The following is a 21,592-nucleotide window of genomic DNA, read 5'->3' as shown; positions in this document are numbered from 1 at the left end:
ATGATACCTTTACATTTCCCATGGCACCTGCCTACTATCTCCTCTACAGAGCCTCCGTTTTAGGAAGATTTGTAAAATCAGCCTTTCAAATTCTGGAAGTCGGTGAAATTGGGAACCATTGATAATTATCTTCGCTTCCTCCTACCTTCCTTACTAATCACTCTTTTTCACACCTGGGACTTATTTGAAAGTCCCAAGTGCTTTCTGCCGGCCACAACCCAACCTTAGGTGTCTGTCTCTACTAAGGTGAAGACTGGAATTTCAGGTTCAACATAGAGAGACTTTGGGTTGTGATGAAGTTTCCTTCCCCTTCAAGACACTCGGATTTCATTAAAGGGTCCCCTAAACGGCAACGTCTTAGAGAGGTTGAAGTTGTAACAATGGACTAGCTGAAAGTGGAGTTTGGAGAAGACAAGTGACCCACGTCTGCGCCCACAGAAGTGATTGTGTGACCCTTCCCATCATCTGCATGAAAATATTTTAACTCTGTGTTAACAAATCATGGTGACTTACAATGGTATGACTATTCAACTTTATGAAGAACATCATAAAACAGTACATTTAACAAAGGTGTGTTTATTATTCACATAATGCTTATTACATTTTTCTTGCCTCGATTTGACGGAAAGCCAGGCCAGTATCTTCCTCTAGGCGCTTGACTTGTACTGTGTGTTCTTTATTTTTATTTATTTTGTGTTGTGTGTGTGTGTGTTCTTTAGATATGGAGTTCCCTTGGCATGCAACATCCAAATATCTGTCGCCAGTGCACTGTTACAGGGTATTTATGACATTTGATTATAGTCAACGTCAACCTCATTCTGTGGGAAAGAGGGGGGTGTTGGGGACATATACAAAATCACAAAAACATTTTCCAAGCAAGCACACTTTAGCTACTCTCCATCCCATTTTAAGTAGCATGACATGTGCATTCAGGAAGAGTTTTAAAATATTTGCAAATGGGAAGAAAAGGGTCAAAGGCTGAACTGAGCGTGAAACACACTGTCAGCTAATAGAGCAGCCCTAATTAATTTTCTCCACCTCCGGCTGTAGGGGGGTCATCAATAGAAAGTAAACCCATAGTGTAAGCCTCTGTGGAAATCCAATTTGTAACAGAAAATAAATTAAGGGCTCATTACTTATAAGGGAATTCATTGTATGATATCTGTCAGATAGCATCTCTCTAGTGCACATTAAGTATGATTCAACATCAGGGTAAACACATGTTCCAGTGATAATTTCTTTGCTTCAAATAGACCAATTTTAGGTTCTATCTTTGGGTATTATCTTCAGATGAGTCTATGGTGTATCCTCATGAATATTGGTTTGGTGACCCATTTAATCCTTGGAGAATAGATTTTTAGGAAAGGGGTAGGCAAAAGTCAAGTGGCACAGCTGCTCTGTGAATATTGGCTAAACGTGGCAATCAAAAAAGTAGTAGCATTTTTATTTTAAAAAGGCTAAGAGGTTTTATTGTATGTCTCCTATTTTGTATCCACTAGTTTGACTATGTATAACTAAGTCTACAGCGCCTTCGACATGACTTGTCAGTGTGTGTAAAGTTCATGAGGGTAATCTCTAGAGAAAAGGTGGCCCTACACTCACCTGCAGGTCAGCGCCAACCAAGATTTATTGTAATCTAAGAAATCCGGTGGAAAGGGGGCAACCTGATAAACCAGATCTTGTCAGCCCGACTCTGGATCATGACACAATTCTATTTTGAAAAATACAAGCTACTAGAAGTTAGGATTTGATTACAGTAACATCCTTGTTTTTTTAAAAAAATGAGTCGATCATGTGTGGGCATTATGAATACTTTTGCTATCTAAAAGCTATCGGGAATGACTAAAAGGTATCTGTGCTTCATTTATGAATGTGGACCCACTGGGTCAGAGTGCTACTCCCCAGTCTAGGTGGTACACATCTTTCTGGTACCTTGATCCTAGCAAGTGCCCCTGTTCTTGCCTCAGCCCCATCTTAATCACGGCATCCCGTTTGCTGAAAAGTCATAGTGATGAACTCAAAACCGCAGGGGTTCCTGAAAGCTGCTATTAAGTTAAAAACACAGCTGCCAAAACTCTTTGCAAATGACTTCTCCGTCAGAACCAGTATTTCCCACCTGTACCAAGCGGGGACATCTCTTTTAGGTGCCTAGGGAAGAGGGATAAAGGTGGTGAGTATTTCAGTCAAGGTCACTTGGGAAGACGGTTTTGCGTTTGATTCTTCTGAACCCCTGAGTCATCCCACATTGTTGCTGTATCTGTAGCATCGTTAACAATGTAACCGATAAATTTTTTTAAAAAGTACAACAGGTAGAACCCTTAACTCTAATGTTCCTCAGATCATAACAGTCCCAGGTGAGCTACAAGTCTTCCCCAAAGTGGAGCTGGTCTAGTCATACATTCACTTGGTTTCAAAGAGCAGGAAGCCTGCGAAGGTGGAGAAGCGCTGGTGGTCCCCATGCAGAGCGCCATTGCCCATTCTCAGCCACACCTCGTCGCCTTTGGCCAGCTTCAGCACGGCGTGGTTGCTGGACGTGTCTGATTTCCCCTTTGTCTCGTAGCTGGAAAGAAGAAAAGGCACCGTCTACTTAGGCTTTGCAGTGGACAGCCTGCTCTTTACCAAAATCTGCCCTCCCCGTCTCTCTCAGCTCCCGCGCCTTTAGGGATAGTCCTGTGGTTGAGTTCTTTCGGGGACCTGTGAACAGAAATGGCATGTGCCACTGCTAGAATTGGCCAGTGCAGCTCTCAGGAGGACCCCCTCCTTGACCCTTCCTCGTTATGATTGTGTGGGATGCTAACGACAATGACCGGAAGGACTTTGGAAGTTGGGTGTTGAGGCCTGAGTTCTTGAAGACTGTGTAGAGCAGTGATGGCGAACCTATGACACGCGTGTCAGCACTGACACGCGTAGCCATTTCTGATGACACGCGGCCGCATGCCGGGGATGAAACATTTGCTGCTCCTGAAGATGAAACATTTGCGACTAGAGTCTTGGAGTTAGTTTTTTCCTCAAAGTGACACACTACCCGAGTTATGCTCAGTTTTTTGGCGAAGTCTGACACACCAAGCTCAAAAGGTTGCCCATCACTGGTGTAGAGGAAAGATCTCTGTCGTCCGCCACACCTAGAGCAACCACTCCGGACTGTCCCATGAGGAGAAAAGGGGTTGCTACGGTGGCCAAGCCTTTACATGGGGCCAGTGTTGCAGTAGTTCAGTCTACCCTAGCTAATTTAGTGATGACAGGGTCCACGTCAGGGTCTATGGATTCCTATCTAGTCCCTGGCATTGGCCATCCCTTGAGCAGACAATGGTGGCGTGGACATTACCTTCGATTGAGAAGGCCACCCACCTGTACATGCTGAAGACCGTGTTGCCGTTGTGCATGAGGTACACATACACTTCCTCAACATCTTCGTGCTTCATCATGCTGAAGGTGAAGAAATACACACCTGAAAAAGGCAGGTGTTCAATCACGTTTAGGTTCATATATGGTACATTGAGGACCACGAGGCAGCAGGCAGATATGCCCCATGACTTCCCACGTGTTTTGTTGATAGTCCATGTGGTCTGCAGGTTCCTCTGGGCCCTTATTTGCACGAGGGCTTCTCTATCTGCTCTCACCTTCAAACTGCTTTACTTTTATTTTTTCAGACTTTCTCAATGTGCATAGTGTGTATTAAAGGAAAGAGTCAACCTCATTTTGGCTGTATGTCACTGCCTCCTCTTACCCCTGACCAAGTGCTTAAGACAAAGTAATAGAGTACAGAGCACACTCGCCACAGATTTAGCCAAAGATAAGAAATACTGTAACACAGATAAGTGTGCATTGGCTCTAAAGAAATAGTCCCAATAATTTTTCACAATAGACATTGTAAGTAGGTGAAATTATGTACAATAAACAGAAAGATGCAACTCAGCAGCATAACCTTGCTCCTATCAATATGAATCCTTCTCATCTGGAAAAGGCAAACATGTTTGAAAAGATATGAATTTCTTTGCAAGATTTCAGGGCTTCTAATGGAACGCACCTTAATATAACCTGACGCATTCGAAATGCCAGTGTAGACAGACAGTCCCCTTACTGGGTGATTAAGAAGGATCCAATCATAGGGAGAGGAGAGAAAAGGAAAATCTCCTCAACTCCCAAGCGTCCTAGATTTGAGAGTGCATTCTGGAAAAATGACTGAACATAAAGCACCAGGCTCTCATTGATGTCCACGCTGCATTTTTAAACTAATGGCCACATGTTAGTTTATTCGAACTGCTGTAATAAAATACCACAGACTGAGCAGATTATAAACCATAGACATTTATTTCCCATAGTTCCAGAGGTCGGAAGGCTGAAACCACAGTGCCCGCTTGGCCAGATGAGAGCCCTCTTCCAAGTCATGGACTTGTGCTTGTATCGTCTTTCGGCAGAGGGGCCTCTCTCAGGCAGGCACTAATCCCACTCATGAGGGCTCCAACCTCATGATCTAATCACTGCCCAAAGGCCCTACCTCCGAAAGTGATCATTTTGGGCATTGGATTTTCAATGGAGGGATGTTGAAGGGATGCGAGCATTCAGCCCATAGCAGGCTATGTGAGAGAAAACCCCAGAGACATCTAAAACCAGCCCTGCACTGTTCAGTCTCTTTTCCAAAGGTGCAATCAAGTACGCTAGAAGCGATAAGGGTACATGCTGATGCACCTGCTTCTGAGTCAAGTGGAACCAAATAAAGAAGTCTGATTATGCTTCACTAGTGCAGGCTCGCATACTCAATGTGCTGGGATTAAAGGAAATAGCATACAAATCAGCCATGTCCATTCATACTCCCAGGTGGTCCACAGGTGAAAAGTAGAGAACTCAAGAAAGTAGTGTATATGTGTCCAGTTTTTTACATTTTATAAAACCTCCTATTACACACACACACACACACACACACACACACACACACACACCCCAATTTTCAATGCCTCAGAAAGATAAAACTGGAATCAAAGGACAGGATAAGATCTTTGTTTTCATGAAGAAAAATGATGACTACTGTAATAAAGGAATTGCAGAAGCATTTCAGAAAGAGCAGACTGAGAAACCGGATGGTGAATAATAAAATCCCTAGAATTGGAAATACAAAAATGAATATATATCACATCCACACATGCTGTTTCCTCAGAGAACACACTTGTACTACAGTTTTCAGATGTTACTGTAACTGCAAAAATCAACCTTCTTTGTCTCGTCACTCCCAAAGATGAAAATCATAAAACAGTCATTTTGCAATCTACTGAATGAGGCTTAAACAGTCAAGTGGGAGTCAAAATGATAGTTGCTACTATCAGAATCATATCCAGCCCAAAAGAGTTCTAAAAACGACTACATCCTGGAACTTCCATTACAAAGCCATTGAAAACAATGCGACCATTGACTGGGCTTATCGAGGTATTTATATAAACTGTGGCACGGATAGCAAGCACTTAACAAAACAGTTCTAGGAAAATTATAACCTAAACCTCAGGGCAGAAAAATCACAAAAGAAGTTCTAAAGCAGATTGAAGCGTGATGAAAGATGGCTTCTATCACTTCATATGACATTCACGCCTGACTTTAGCTGGGTAGAAAAATAAATCGAGGCGCACATTAACAGCATTTGCAACAAGTCTAACATGGTCCCTGCATCCATCAGAACTTTCATCTTTTCCTTCTGGGTACCATCTAGAGAAACAAAAGGGATTGAAAAGAAACACCTAGAAGTATCCATTTCCTGCAAAGCCAAGAGACAAAAACAAATAAATAAAAACAACAAAACAATAAACTTTAAAAGTCGCATGGAGGTGACAAGGGGGTGGGGCAGGGGGGTTGGAGGAGGCCATATAGCAGCAGATCCCAATCAGTGCCAAGAAAAACACACTCCCTGATGGAGAAAGGCCCCTCTGAAGGACAGATGCTGACAAGAAGCTCCTCCTGCGAGCAGAGCTGAGATGAAGCAAAAGTCATGTTTTGGGGGAAGGTTGCTAAATAAAGTGCAGACGGTGTGGGAAGCAGCCCTGCAGTGGCGGATCCTAGAACCCGCCAGCAGAAACAAGATGTCTAAACGCAAGAGAAGTGGCAAATGCCAGGCTGGGTTCAGAAGTCTTGCTGGACCCAGAGCAGTCTGGGGAGGCAGAGGAAGTGCGACCACACAGGGGAGACACACAGAGGGACCGAAACAAGAAAAGCAGTGAGTCCCCTGACAGCAGGGCAGGGAGCCACTGAGTTACCAAGCCTGGAAGGCTGCTGGGCCCATCCTCACCCAGAAACGACTGCCTGTAGTGAGTGGGTCTAGGAAAACCCAACTCATTCAACCATCAGTTCACTTTAAAAAACTAGAAAAGCGCAGCAAGGATTACCAGCAGGTGAAGAATGCTCAGCAAGAGGAGATGTTGTTATGCAGTAGATGAAAAATGCAACCAAGTACTCCATCATGAGTTTAAAATATAGCAACGAAGTAAATAGGAAAAGATTATGAAGCAATGCAGGAATTCATGGTAGAAATGGCCAGACAAAAGGGGGAACTAAAAATCACGACATTATGATTAACATTAAGACATTTTTTAAAAAAATCATAGAAACAAGACAGAAGAAATTGGAAGAAGTGAAAAGAAGATACAATTAAGAACATGCAGGATAGAAAGAGAAGAAGCAAACAACAGGAAATGGAAATTAAGAGCACTGAAAGATTACAGAAAATAACAGACACAGAAGACAAAGAAAAGTTAAAAACAATGCAAACAAGGTGTAATTGGAGAGTCCTTTAAAGAAGTTAGCCTGTGGTGTGCTAAGGTGCACTGGGAGGGGGCAAGGAGGGGAATGCTTGTAAGTGGTCCATCCTACAAGGGAGTATTTTATCCCTGACATTGTTTAGAATGGCTGGCCTGTGAAGATAATAAACTCTGACTGATTTTTTATTGGTTTCATTATAGTTTTAAAATATTCTCTAGACCATGTACCTCTTATTACCAGGTTTCTTAACACAAGTCAGACTGCCCCCACTGCCACTCCACCTTAGCACAACAGTGAGAAGAAAAAAACAGTATTTATGTTTTAAAAAGTAACTCAAAGAAACTTTTCTGGACAAAAAGAAGGCTTAAACCCACATATCAAAAGGGCACAATGCAGAGCAGGAAAAGTTAACTAGAATGACCAACACTTATTCTAGAAAAATCATTGGACTTTGAAGTTAAAGCAAGAATTCTTTGGTAAGTCAAACAAAATGATTAAATTACTTATAAGAGGAAAAAAAATCAGACTTGTTTCAGAGTTCTTTGGGCCAAATGCCAGGAGACAGGGGGAAAAGAGTGGTAAGCCAAGGTTTTTACATGCAGCTCAAGTTACCACAGAGTACAGAACATGTGAAGTCCCGGGAATACTGATGCCATAAGCCTTAAGAAAATAATTAGAGGCTAAAGTTTAGCTGGTAAAGAGATGCCTGGGAAACTCTGGTGGAATAACTAATAGTGAACATTGAATATATAAATTACATGATAAGTCTAAACCAATAACCTCGGATTGAGAGGCACTAATCTAAAATATAACCCTCCCTCCCTCCCAGCCTCCCTGCCTCCCTTCCTTCCTCCCTCTCCCCCTTCCTTCTTTCTTGATTGCTGGATGGATTAATGCAGTCATTCACTTATTTTTACATCTCACCTGACACTGGGGCCCCAAATCTACCAGTCATGACATCAAAGAAGTTTCCAATGTTGGTCTCAACGCTGCTGAAGATGATGCCACTGTTCTGGTTGCTGAAGTGAGTTGCCAGGGAAGCCATGAAGGCGATCTAAGGAGAGGGTGGGTGGTTACTTAATAGACAGCTCGTTTTAAAGAAGTAGGTTTTTATACAGGTCAGTTTAGTTCAGCAGTGTCTGTAACAGCAAGATGGGAAATCACTCGAACATTCATCTATGGCGAGTGAATTAAATAAATCATGGTCATTTCTAACATTCTTATGCTATGTAGCCACTAAAATGATTGTACATATCAACAGTCTGATCGTGCATTTCAAGGAACGTTAGACTTCAAAATGCTGTTTGAAATGTTAAAATTCTATTAGCAAATCATATTGGGAAAATTTGGATGAAATCTTCTACTTATACCTATTAAGGGCACCTCAGTATAGTAAAGATTTGAGAAGCCCTTAGCCAGGGTATAACCACTCACAGCTTTGGGGTTAGAGTTGGCTTTGAGAATGTGTATCAGCCATCTTACTAGTGAACTTTAATCTGGCCAAGTGGCATTGACTCCTTTTATTTATAAATGTATACTGGCACGTGGCTCCCAGGTTGCTAAAATTATTAAGCAACATTCATTAAAATCTTACGAAAGCAGTTAGAGGAACACACAGGACCTCTTAGTTTTACAAGGCCCAGAAAAATGATGGAATTCCTCCACAGTCCAACAACCATTATCTATGCCCAAATAAAAGGCAAAGTTTTCCCCCACTGATCTTCAGACAGTTTATATATTCGAGTTGCGAAAACCCTTTTTATTTAGCCTAGCTTCAAATTTGGAAAATGGGAGATGGGCTGACCTTCAGGGTCGCCTTGAATTTGGTCTATTGAGGGAGCTGGGTTTCACCCTTCCAACATTTCTCCACTCCCTAAGAATGACCGCAAAGCACTCTGAACAGCACAGAGCTTGCGCAAACCTCCTACGCTAGAGATGAGCACCCTGAGACTCGGATGTCCTCCAGGCTGGTGCCTGAGCCCTCTGTCCTGGACCCTGAGGCCCAGGACAATGGAGAAGCCACCCGGAGACGCAGCGGGCACGTACCTGCAGCTCCGGTGGGATCCCCGGGTAGCCCTTTTCTCCTTTGGGGCCGTGCTGCCCGCGCTCCCCTCGTGGCCCCAGGTCTCCTTTGTCTCCTTTCTCACCTTTGGCCCCTTCATGGCCAGTGGCTCCGTTATTGCCATTGTTTCCATGGTTTCCTTAAACAACCGGACACCGTCACATGAGGAAGCCCCGCCACGCATACTCACCATCTAGTCTCATACAAACACAGCCCCCAAATGCACGAACTCAGTTGTAAAGGGGGGCCATTTGAAACAATCCCACACACAGCCATGGGGGCACCATCAAATGGGATCTCCTTTAAACGGGACACTCTTAAGGCTCTAGCACCTGTTTTTCCTATAAAACAGGACTCAGATGAAAAAAATGTGTAGAGGACTGATAACCAAAGCATCATTTATGGTAGCAAAGATTGGAAACCACCTAAAGGTCCCCCAATGCTGGAAGGGCTAAACTAAAAAAAAAAAAAAAAAAAAGAGGTACAACTGGGAGATGATGGTTTATAGTCATAAAAAAGAATGCTGAACCAAACTAATAACATTATAAATATTCATTGTATTTTTCGATAGAAAGGTTATCCATCAATAGAGATAGCATGATACTATGTGTGTGCATGAATATATATCATGCCTGTGTGTGTGTGTGTGTGTGTGTGTGTGTGTGTGTGTGTGTGTGTGTGTTATACCTGAAGGGGGAAAAGACTAGAACAAATTACATAAAAATATTTACAGTAATTTTTTTTCTAAATGGACAGAACATGAGTGATTTTTGTGTCATTCTACATACTTTTCTATTCTCTTTCTGTGACCACGTAACCAACTTGCGCAGGTTGGGGGCCCCTGACACGGGCATGGCCGAGGATCTCTTTGACAAGCACACCCTGGGGAGCTGTGATGAGAGCTCAGCCTTGGCTGCTTCCTGGAGCCTCGGGGTGCCTTCCTGGTCACCCAAGCCGTCTGCATGTTGGAGTTACCTTGACCTTTTCTATAACTTGTACCAAATCACCCCTCATGTCTCATTTGTACCCTTCCTTCAAATAAAGGAATTTGGTACCAAAAAAAAAAAGTTTTCTTCAAAGGACACATACCCCTTTTACAACTGGGAAAAAATAGAATCTTTGATAAAAAATTAGAATAATTTTGAAAGCAAGACTTGGCTAACAACTTCAGCTTTTCACTTTATTTTGCCCTCATGGGACAACGTCTGCAGCTCTTTTCTTTTTACGTTTGTTGCATTTCGGGCCCTTTCGCTGTTGACTCTGCCTGCTACCTTTGGTCAGGTATCAGAGCAGGCTTGCCACGCTTCCAGATGGATGAACTTTGCGTGTGTTTATAGGTTAGTGAGTTAATGACTAAACTGCTCCTGATGGGGAACATTCAGCCAAGGCCAGCCTGTCCTGTCACCTGGGGAGAGTTTACCCAAGAAGATTTTAGAAGAGTCTGAATATCTCACCTCGAACCACTGTACCTGCTGCCTGATGTCGTTGATGGTCAATGACATTGATTCAATGCCAGGAATCACAGTTTAAATTCTAACGGGGCATTTTCTCATTTCATTTTATTTTTAAAATATATTTTTATTAATTTCAGAGAGGAAGGAAGAGGAAGAGAGAGATAGAAACATCAATGATGAGAGAGAATAATCAATCAGCTGCCTCCTACATGCTCCTACACACTGGAGGTCGAGCCCACAACCTGGGCATGTGCCCTGACCGGGAATCCAACCATGACCTCTGGGTTCATAGGTTGACGCTCAACAACTGAGCCACACCGGCCAGGCAGATATTTTCTCATTTTAAATTTGGTTACATTCAAGAAGCCACTCAATCGAGTTTAAAAAATTAAACCTAATTTGATAGAGATCAGCATCAATGGGATAAATCAGGGAAGAGCAAGAGGACGTTTGCCAAACCCTGAGAAAAGGTCCAAGCCCAGGAATTAACCTGGAGAGAAGGAAGACGACTAAACCCCCAGACAGAGTTGGAAGTTCTGGGATGGAGAGGACCTGGGCTAACCTTTCCCTGTCTGACCGAGGATACTAGCAAGTTATCCAAACCCCACATGCCTGGGACACCACTCAGTAGAGTAGGGGTGGGTGAATGGTGGGTCTAGAGAGGCATGGTGGAGCTCTACAGCACTTCCTGTGCCTCCACATATGCAAAAATGTTCCCATGAGACCAAGAGAGCCATAAAAGGCAACCGAGGGTGGCTGAACATGAAAGACATCGAGGCCAGGGGAAGAGAAATTGAACTGAATTAAGACTCTGACAGAAGGATGGGTAGCTCAGTGAATGGCATCATGGAGATACCTGTAGCCTAGACCAGGAAGCTCTCCTCTCCTTCATACCCTCACTTCATAAATTCCTTGAAAGTTAGATACAGGACATCACACGAACCGCACTGTGGCAGAAACCTGAAGCAAGAGCACGTCCCCATTAAGCTCAGGTAGTTCCCTACTCCATGCTTCAAATGGAATCATAAATAGTATAGAGCCATGGTCCGCAAACTGCGGCTCGCGAGCCACATGCGGCTCTTTGGCCCGCTGAGTGTGGCTCTTCCACAAAATACCACGGCCTGGGCGAGTCTATTTTGAAGAAGTGGCGTTAGAAGAAGTTTAAGTTTAAAAAATTTTGGCTCTCCAAAGAAATTTCAATGGTGGTACTGTTGATATTTGGCTCTGTTGACTGAGTTTGCCAACCACTGGTATAGAGGTTGTACTGCTCCAGCTAAACTGTCTCTATAAACCCAGTCTACCCAACTCTCTCTTGGATTTACCATGCATACCCTTTGGATCACACCCAAGCAATCTCAGATGATTTGGGTTCACCCCCTGGCTCCCATTTTGGCACAGTCTGCAATTAGGCTGGCACAGTGCATCTCTCCCACCCTTACCTGGAATGCCAGGGGGGCCGGGAGGTCCAGGCGGCCCTTGGTAGCCTCGGAAGCTGTAATCTCCATGGCAACACTTGCTGCAGTCTGGGGGCAGTCCTCCCGGTGATGGAGACTTTAAAAAGAGACAAAGAGAAACTTCAGAGCAAGGCAATTAGGACTTTTGAATTTCCTCTGGCCTTGCTCCCCTAGGCAAGTTTAACTCCAAACAACCCACAACAACATCAGAAAAGATGGGGTGGCGTGGGGCGGGGATGTCAATGGCAAAGGAGTCAGGGGTAGCTAAGATGAACCAAAGATCAAAAGGTAAAGGAACCAAGAGAATCAATAGAAGAACACACTCTTTGGAAAGGAGTGTGAGTGGGGCTGAGGGTGGGGTGTTGGGCGGTATCCCTAGAAGTACTTTTTGCTGCTACTCATGACAGCAAGCGAGAAAACTTCAGAAACACGCCCTTTCCCCCCAGGAGCCTCAGATGCAGCTAGATTTGAATACATGACCCCCAAACGAGAATTATCAACCTTTTACAGAACATGTATAAGGTACCTGCTAATATCCTTTTTTTCATGGTTTGTGCAAATATTATACTAGATGACAAATACAGAAGAATGAGGCAGAAGGCAAAGCTCAGATCATGATAGTTCACAGGATAGAAATGATCCAGAGTAGCTTTTTTCCCCCCAATGAAAACCATCAGACCTGCCTTCCATTTACCTGCCCTTCCCTTTTTTGGGGAAAAAAATGAATCAGCCTCAACTCAGATCCCGTGGTTATGGCATTGGCCCTTCCCCAGTGGTCAACAAGACAACATTGATACCGAGACTGCCTAGGAATTAGCCTTCCTAGCTCTGTGAGACCACAGTGTCTGAACAAAACGTTGTCATCAAAGCATACTTTGGATTAATTTATGACCAAAAGAGGAAACTGTGCACAAAAAAGGGGGGTGCTTTAGAAAGTAACTTCACGGGGTGATCTGATCATAAATTCTAAATTCCTACCTGGGCAGGTCATGGTGGGTAGTCACATCCCAGGCCTGTAACTTCTTTAGTGAAAGGTTTTAAGGTATCCCTCTTGATTGTTCTTGTGCATCTAGGTTAACATACCTTCGAAATACCAAGGGGATATTAACCCTCCAGAGAGCACATAATCTTGTTAACTATCCTGAAATCCAATCCCCACCTTGCTTTTTCCAATCTGCCTTATGTCCGGTCCTTAATTTCAAGTGCCTAAAAGAAGCTGCAAATCTGTTATTCCCAGGACCGTTTGGATCTTGCTCCCTGGTGTTGTCAGCAGTTTGCCTCAGATAAACTCATTGTTAAAAAAAGAATTATCAGCTTTACATAGTTATTAAGACTATGTTCGTAATATTGGGTTAAGAGTTCTTAAAAATTCTCAGTTGTAACTCTAGCTTTTCAAACAGCCAGAGCACCCTTACATTATCTTAGGAAGTCAAGGAAATGAAGTATTCATTAGTCCAATACATGTTTATGAAGTATCTCATTTTAAATTTAGTTTCATTTGAGAAATCACTCCAAGTTTTATTTCAAAAAATTAAACTTCGGTTGATAAATATTAACATGGATGGAGAGAAGTCCTTTCCCTGTCTTGAAACAACGTCAGCTTCCTCTTAATAAGATTTAACATGATGTTCCGTTTTGTATTCCACTTCAAACTTTAAAATGATTATCACATTGTTTGAACAAACATTTAGTGAGTACTTAATGAATACTAAATGTGTTCAAATGTGACACTGAGTTAAATGCTTATTTATTTAAAGATAAACTTCTAAAATGTGTGTTTTCACTTCAAGGAGCTAGAGATCGAGGGGGAGTTGATCGGCAAAAGAGTTCGAGTTGCTTATAAAACTGGAGTCTCATCTAAACTGGAAACTTGCCTTTTAATTATGTCATACAAATACTTGTGGAAACTTTCCTAGACACCCACTGTAATTCAGTGGTTTCTTGAAAACAGCATATTGTTGCTAAGGGATTCATAAAAAAGAAAAAAAAGAGGAATTTCAAAAGAAGAGAGAGGGAGAGACAGAAGGAGGGGGAAAAAACGTAAAATTCACATTTTATAATTAGAAATTCAAGCAGAAAAGTGGAGAAAGGCTTCACATTGCTGCACATTTAGACTTCACTTTTTTTTGTTTTAATAAAAAATGGGCTTGGATGCCGGGCCAGTATGGCTCAGTGGTTGAGCATTGATCTATGAACCAGGAGGTCACGGTCAGGGCACATGCTGGATTGTGGGCTCTATCCCTAGTGCAGGAGGCAGCCAATCGATGATTCTCTCTCATCATTGATGTTTCTATCTCTCTCTCTCTCTTTCCCTTTCTCTCTGAAATCAATTAAAAATATTTTTTTTAAAATGGGCTTGAACTTTTCCCTTATTCTCTCATTTCTTTTCCTAAAGGTTTCCACCAAGCTACTCCTGGCGGATGCAGAACAGTGTGTGTAGCCCAGGCATTCTCCCACAACCGCTCAGAGCCCAAGTCTTGAGTGATCAGGCACTACCATTTGGAACTAACTCTCTGTCTACTTTTCAGTCGACCAGACCCAACTATGGACAGGTACGAGAATTCATGAAAACCTGTTGTCAAACTGGTGGCGAAAAAGATAATCAGCAAAAGTAATGGGTCTGAGACCAAGGCTTTCAGACACTTGGAAAGTCAGACGCCACAGCACTGCCCCCCTTCCAACCCAAAGATGCACTCTGAGGAGAAAGTATTCCATCATTTCCTGGTATGATCTTGCTAATGTGAAAATATGGCTCTTTAAGCTCCAAGAAACCTGGTGCCAATAATGGGTTTTAGAGAAGAAGGGAGTGGAAGGAGGTAAAATCCTGATGTGGAACAATTTGTTTATGAATAGAATTGAAACGCTGAGATGTTAAGAATGTTAGAAAGGCGACTGGACTGGAGCCTGGCAGTCCCATCTCAGTGCTGTGTGACTTCAGGAAAGTCATGTCCCTCCAGACATCACTTTTTCTTCTCTACTAAATTAGGAGATTGAGTAAGATGGTCATGAGTTGGGTTTTTTTCCAGCTCTAAGATGCGAACAAAGATACTAAAATATTTTTCAAAACCTGAAATAATGACTTAGATTTTGTTTTTAAAGTCTAGTATCTAGGCAAGAGAAATTAAGTCCAGGAGATGGGGTTGTTCAGTACCAGAGCTAACTAGAACTGGGGTGCATGCCCAAGCTGCTTGGGGTGCTTTGAGAGCATAGAGCTGCCACCAAAACAGGGAGGGACTTCCGGTCACTACCTCTTGGGCACCTCCGGAGAGCCCTCCTGCAACATATCATGTGTTCCTCCCTCTCGCTGGCTTTCAAAGCTCAGTCAAGTGGAGCAATGTTAGTGAGTCTTTCGATGGACTTTTAGAATAAGGTGACAGAACATGTGAATGAAGACGTTTCCTCCTAGGTAAGGGCGAATTAGGTCGTTACAGTCTATCACCCTCTTAAGTTTATCAATCCTTTTCCCAAAATTAGGTCAAATGTGAACACCAAGGACATGCAAATGGGCAGTAGGGGAGGAAGGTGTCCCTAAGACAAGTTCTGTCCATTTTGAGGATGGAGGCCCCACAGCGGCTCTTCAGAAGTCAACTCTACCAATAGTAAGTAACTTCTAGGAAAGGGACTCCATAGCTTCCTCTTTAACCCAAGTAAGAGGGACGAGAAAGAAGGAGAGGGGAAGTAGGAAGAGAGATAAAGGGAGAGAGATGTCTAGAACGAGGAGGGGAGACTGATATAGGTGAATGGTGAAGAGCTGCAGAGAAGAAAATGCCAGAAAAAGAGTCCAGGTCTGTTCACGCCCATCTCTGCACACTCCCATCCATGGACCTTATGGGCACAGGCATTTTCTAGAGCCCAAACCTGACACCTTACTGCCCTGCTATGAACAAACAAACCAACTTTTACTGACAAAGTACGATCTAAGCTCCTCAACCGGCCAACAGCACCCTCCAGCCTGGCTCTTCCTCCCACTTTGCCCATGGGCAGTCCCCTTTTTGTTTCATCTATGAGATCCAACTCAGTGCCCACCACTCTGACATTTTTCCCCCAACTGTCTCTTGTGCATTGAGTTGGTCACATGGTATTTAATTATCTATTCATTTATCGACACTAGAATGCTTCAGAAGTGATCAGAAGTAGGACCTCAGGCGTGTTTATGCCCATCCTAAAGCTTGGCACACAGTAGAGGCACGGGAAATGACTGGTGAAAGAATGAATGAGGAGACAGAAAAATTAAAACAAAAGAAGAACACAGCACAATCCTAAATTCAGGTGGGTCTCCATATCCATTGGCAGAAGAGTTGCTTTGAAAACGTCTGGAATATCAATGACTAACTCTCCTCAGTATCTCCTGTTAGTGGTTTGTTTGGAAATATGTTAGAGAAGCAGGGGAGTTTGAAAGCCCCCTGACTTCAAAAACAGACAAAAAGTGACTTCTTGCCCCCCCCCCCCATCTGATTTCAGCATGCTAAATGCCCTGGGGGACTAGAAGGTGGGGTGGAGTAGAAATTAATTTGGACCTTAGTGTCCTGCTAGGTATCAGCTGCCAAGAAATAATGACTGATGACAGTCTACATCTGCTTTCTGCTGCTTCGAGGGGTTCACCCTGCCAGAGCCAGGAAGGATCCAGCAAAGATCCCATCGACTGAAATAGAAAGTCCAGATCAAGGCTTGGACAAAGGGAAAATATCTTCCCCACAATGGGAAACGCAGCTGAGCATCACTCACCCTGCAGCCAAACGCCTGTCAGACTAGAGGACACGCTCTAAAAGTGCCTTTCAAAACAGAGGTTGCATTTAAAGGTCATCATTTCTTCTGCGGCTCCTTAAGACGCAATTTTTCCTTGACGCAGCCCCACTGAACCGAGTGGTTAGAGGTCCCTGGTTAGTCCTAGATCTACAGGTGGTTCTGAGTGTGAACTTGGTCTGATCAGATAAGGAGTCTCAACCCTGGTAGGAGGGGTTCGGATTTCAACTGCATGTACCTTTTGGGGGCCTATTTAAATGCATCAAAACAATCAATTCTTGTAGTGAAACCTATTTGTTCAAAGATCATGTAATTCAAAGTAACTCTCCTTGCCCCTTCATCTGATTTCAGCATGCTTGGTGCCTAGAAAGTCTCCCTATGTTGTTCACCTAAAACAAATATAATGTTATATATCAATTATACTCCAATTAAAAATATGTGAAATAGTTTTACAAAGACATTTTTAAATCTGTTTCTTCCTGTTCTTAATGTTTAAAATAAATTGAGTCCCACCAATTTGCCATCCACTACACTGAAAATTTAGCTCACTCCCATACTACCCTAAAAGGGTTAAAGATGTATCTAATGAACAAAATAAACTGATAGATAAAATAGAACCGGAGGTATGGAAACATGGAACAGACTGACGAATCTCAGAGGGAGGGGGGGCAGGGGGTGGGAAGAGATTAACCAAAGAATTTATATGCATATATGCATTCATTACCTATGGACACAAACAATGGGGTGGTGAAGGTCTGGGGCGGGACGAGAACCCGGTGGAGAGGGCCATTGGAGGGAGAAAAGGGGGATGTCTGTAACACTCTCAGCAATAAAGATTAAATTAAAAAAAGAGTTAAAGATGTTCTCTTATTGCTGAGCTCTTAATCTGAGAAATTAATACCTCCTCTGTGATTATCAGGCATTCACTCATACAATAAGGTTTACATTTTAAATATATAGTCTTTTTGTTGATTTAACACTTTGGTTGATTTTAACTCTTTGGTCCTTTTTCTGAAAAAATATATTTCTTCATTGATTTCAGAGAGGAAGGGAGAAGGAGAGAGAGATAGAAACATCAATGATGAGAGGGAATCATTGATCGGCTGCCTCCTGCACGCCCCCCACGGGGGATCGAGCCCGAAACCCAGGCATATGCCCTTGACTGGAATCGAACCCGGGACCCCTCAGTCCGCAGGCCGACGCTCTATCCGCTGAGCCAGGGCTCTTTGGTCCTTTTCTAAACAGACTGAACATAGAAACTTAGCGACCTGGAAAGCTATAAATCAGGTCCGCACGCCTGGCATAAAAGGCCACAGTAAACTCTCAAATCAAAGCGAAAACCTCCAGGGCAGCTTCTCCCTGCTGGGCACAGATTCCGAAAGCCCGACTCTCTTAGGATCTTGGACAGCCTCCTCTTCCCACACCAGTGGCAGGGGGACACCCGGCACAGCAGAGCAGGGAGCTGGCGGCCCCCAGTGTCCTGTTTGGTGGGGCTCCCCGGCAGCCTCTGTGTCCCAGCACACCGATGCGACCTCTGCTGGCTTTCTAAGAGACCCACAGCCCCCCTCGTGCACAGAGCACCCCGGAAAGAGACCCGCAAGCAGCTCAGCAGATTGCTCAGAAGCATCCCCCCCCCCCCAGCATCACAGCTGAAGCAAAAGCAAGGACACCACTCCCCGGAAAGCCTTAGAAGAGAATGCTGAGTACCTGGCCCCAGAATGGGGTGATCTGGGCTAGGCCATCTACCTCGGGGTGCGGTAGCTCATCGGGCCTCGGGGGCCTTGGGTCTGCAGACGTGTTATTAGCCACAGTCCCCGTTCTAGGATGGCTCCGCTCTCTCACTGTCTCCCTCCTGGAGCCACTACGGCCGGTCTGCTGGTGGCTCTGCACTATCCTGGCCACCACTTTATTAGCTCCTCCGCTCACCTCCATGTATTCATCTTGACACAGGCAAAAAGGGAGGGAAAGCAGAGCCAGCAGGTGCCAACGGGCCAGCCGCCCCGGCATGGTTCTCCGCGGCCGGAGCCTCCAGGGAAGACGGCCGGCGGCTCAGGCTCAGGCTCAGGCGCTGGTCTCCTCCGGACGCCGGGGCTGCAGGAGGGCGGCCGGCCGGCCCGCGGTTTTATACGTCGGTCGCCGGGGAATAAATGAGGCTGCAGGCTTGCCAGAGGGGGAGCAGAACAGCCCATTCATCACCGCCCCACATCACAGGCAGCGCGGGCTCGGCGCAAGCTCCCAGTTGCTGGGGTTCGTAAATGTCACACCTTGGCCCGTGTTCCTGGTTCCAGCGTGAAAAAAAGCATGTGCGGCCGGCTGGAAACAGGGGGCGTGTGTCCGGGGCCCGCGGTGGAGATGAGACAGGGGGAGGCTGTGCCCCGCAGTCTGAGATGCCTTTTGGAACAGCCTCCGGCGGGCCTGCCAGGAAATCCGGGCTTAACGGCATCCAGTCCGCCGGAGAGGCGGTGGGAACCCGCCAGGGCGATCCAGAAAGCTCCTGCACTCGCTCTGAAAGGTTACCATCCCCCCCCCCAAAGGAATTCATTTCCCCTCCCGGCTCCCCGACACCAGCAGCCGAAGGTGTGAGTCCCGAACACCAGGCTGCATTCAGACGGAGTCTCTGGGGTTAGCAACTGCGTGTCCCTGTCCAGCAAATGCTCTTTCCCTGAATTACAAACATCCAGCGAACACATTTCCCCGAGTTTCCAACAGCCAAAGTTAAGACCAGGTTCACCAGGTTGCTATGGTGGATGAAACCAGCACAGCCTGCTTTGCACTAAGAGAACGGCGTCTCTGGCCACTCTTCCTCTGACCTGCTGCTGGTTGAAATCGAACCCAGGGACATGCTGAGCCCAGTCCAGGACCCCGAGCAGATCAGGACGGAGGGGGTCCTCGGGTCCTTTGTTCTGCTCGCTACGCGTTTATTAATTCTGCTGAAGAGCGAATGGACATGCCCAACCTCTGGGTGATAATAAATTAAGAGAATTCATATAGAGTTTGCCTTTAAGGCGGCTTCTATTTACATCCGTCACTTACTATTCCTCGTTCGCTCACATAGTAAGAAGTCACTGGAGGAGTGAGAGACCCTGGGACCTGCAGGAAATGGATGAGTGCAAGTGTCTGATGCCAAGTAGACAAGGGGCCCTGTTAGAAGGCCAAAGCTCAGAGAGGCCGGGCCTGACGGTGAAGCTGATGTGACGGAGCAGCTGGAGAGAGCCGGGTGCGGGGGGGGGAGGGAGGGTGAAGGGGGGGCTGCCCTCCTCTCCCAGCTGCCCTCCTCACTCAGCAGAGGGGCCCGAGAGCTTTATCCTCCTGCAACAGCCAGACAGCTGCCCCCACGCCCACGTCCATGCAGGGGAAGGGCCTGGTGCTGGGACGGAATGAGTGAGTTATGCTGTAACAGAAGCTCTCCCGTTGACAACTGTAGGCCTTGGGAGCCAGGCTTACCCAAAGCAGGCAGTTCCCATGTGGTGGGGTGTCAGACGCTCAGCCAGCCCCATTCTACAAGTCTACCCCGTGGTGCCCAGTCTCCTCCCTGGAGGGTCTCTGCTTCTGCCCCTGGGAGGGCAGCACATCAAGCCGTTATCTGACACTGACGCTGACCGGGGATTGCTTAACAGACCGGGAGCTGGAGACAGGAAGGCTAGTCTCCGGGCCCTGCGGACAGACGGGTGGATGGAAGGTGGATGGAAGGTAGCGGTGGGGGGAAGGTCCTGAGCTGTGTCCCAGGGGGATGCTCCTCACCAGCAAGACCACGGGGCGAGGCATGGCTCTGAATCCAGGTCACCCACTCGCCAGTTTCCTAAGCGCTCTCTGGCGGCTCCCTCAGCCCGGACCCTCTGGCCAAGTGGCTACAAGTCAACCTCTTCTGACTTTCAACTGCATTGAGACTTTCCATTGGTGTTTTCAAGCCTTCCATCTATTCTAGTGGCTCTCAATCTTGGCCGCCTAATAAAATCAACCAGGGAACTTCTAAATATATTCGTGCCTGGGCCCCGTCCCAGACCAATTGAGTCAGAATGTCTCGTGGGGCGTGGGCACCAACAGCGTTTCCAAAGCTCACCGAGAAGATTCTAATGTGCAGCCAGGGTTAGAAGTCACTGGCCCGTCCTCTCCTTGACTCAAGGAGAATGAATAATGTCTATACTTCTTTGAGCACTTACCATGTGCCAGCCCGGTACTTCTTTGCTTCATTCAGCTCATTACTTTTCTCAGTAAACCTCTCACCCCCAGATGAGGAAACAGAGGCTCAGAGAGGTAAAGTGACTTGCCTGGCGTCACACAGCTGGAAGGGGTCATCAGGATTTGCCTCCATCGGCCCTCCTGCCTCCCTCCGGAGAAGCAGGGAAGACCAAAGGCAGGCCGCCCGCAGACAGGAGGCCAGCTCATGGCTCACGGGGCCTGCCCGCAGGAATCTGAGGTCAGAGAGTCACGAGCTGAAATGTATCACCCCAAAAAGATGCTGAAGGCCTAGCCCCCAGCCCCCATGAGGATGCCTTTATTTGGAAATGAACTCCTTGTGGATGAGCATGTTCAGATGAGATCATTAGGATGGGCCCTAACCAGACATGACTGTGTTGTTACAAAGAGGAAACATTTGGACACAGAGACAGACACGCACACGGGGAGAACGCCACGTGAAGACAAAGGCAGAGATCGGGGTGATGCGTGTACCAGTCAGGGATCGCCAAAGGCTGCCGGCAAACCACCAGAAGCCAGGAGCAGGCATGGTACAGTCTCCTCCTCTTCCCCTCCTCCCCCCGCCCGTCCCCGAGTCTTCAGAAGGAGCCAGCTCTTCGGACACCCCCACCTCAGATGCCCAGCCTCCAGAGCTCTGAGACGACACATTCCTGTCGTTAAGCCACCTGATTTGTGCCGCCGGGAGGGCAGCGCAGCACCCCAGGACAGGGCATGTAGGGAAGCCTGAGAAACTCCAGCCGAGGAGACAGCAGCCCGAGAAGATTTAGCCAATTGTTCAAGTTCAGGAATGGCTTGTGGCATGGCCCAGACAGGACCCCCAGCCCCCCAGCACAGGCCCTTTCCACCCCCTCAGCGCCTCCCCATTGCCTGCATTTTACCCGTGGCTCCTGTTAAATCCTCCTTGGGGCTGCCCTCCTGTACCCGTGCTGGCCATGTCCCTT

At 45.9% G+C, this 21,592-nt stretch overlaps 1 protein-coding gene across 1 annotated transcript; it reads right to left on the bottom strand.

Moving 5' to 3' along the window:
• Positions 1 to 635: 635 nt before the first annotated feature.
• Positions 636 to 18,636, bottom strand: C1QTNF3 (C1q and TNF related 3). Its single transcript, XM_079798595.1, has 6 exons — positions 18,381 to 18,636; positions 11,697 to 11,808; positions 8,788 to 8,942; positions 7,666 to 7,795; positions 3,349 to 3,448; positions 636 to 2,560 (listed from the first exon to the last, which is right to left on the bottom strand). Exons 1-6 carry the CDS (start codon positions 18,459 to 18,461, stop codon positions 2,401 to 2,403), a joined length of 738 nt encoding a protein of 245 aa, XP_079654721.1. The 5' UTR covers positions 18,462 to 18,636; the 3' UTR covers positions 636 to 2,400.
• Positions 18,637 to 21,592: the final 2,956 nt, after the last annotated feature.

This window comes from Cnephaeus nilssonii (genome assembly GCF_951640355.1).
Source record: "Cnephaeus nilssonii genome assembly, chromosome: 2".
Lineage (NCBI taxonomy): Eukaryota > Metazoa > Chordata > Mammalia > Chiroptera > Vespertilionidae > Cnephaeus > Cnephaeus nilssonii.
The sequence above is the reverse complement of the archived record's forward strand: the minus strand, read 5'-3'. Positions and strand labels throughout refer to the sequence as shown.

Excerpts from the sequence above, each read along its gene's own strand:
- C1QTNF3 (XM_079798595.1), bottom strand. The coding sequence starts at position 18,461 with ATGCCGGGGCGGCTGGCCCGTTGGCACCTGCTGGCTCTGCTTTCCCTC. Across the intron at positions 8,943-11,696 it reads CGGCCCCCCTGGCATTCCAG|GAAACCATGGAAACAATGGC; the intron begins GTAAGGGTGGGA and ends CGGTTGTTTAAG. Across the intron at positions 7,796-8,787 it reads GGATCCCACCGGAGCTGCAG|ATCGCCTTCATGGCTTCCCT; the intron begins GTACGTGCCCGC and ends CCCTCTCCTTAG.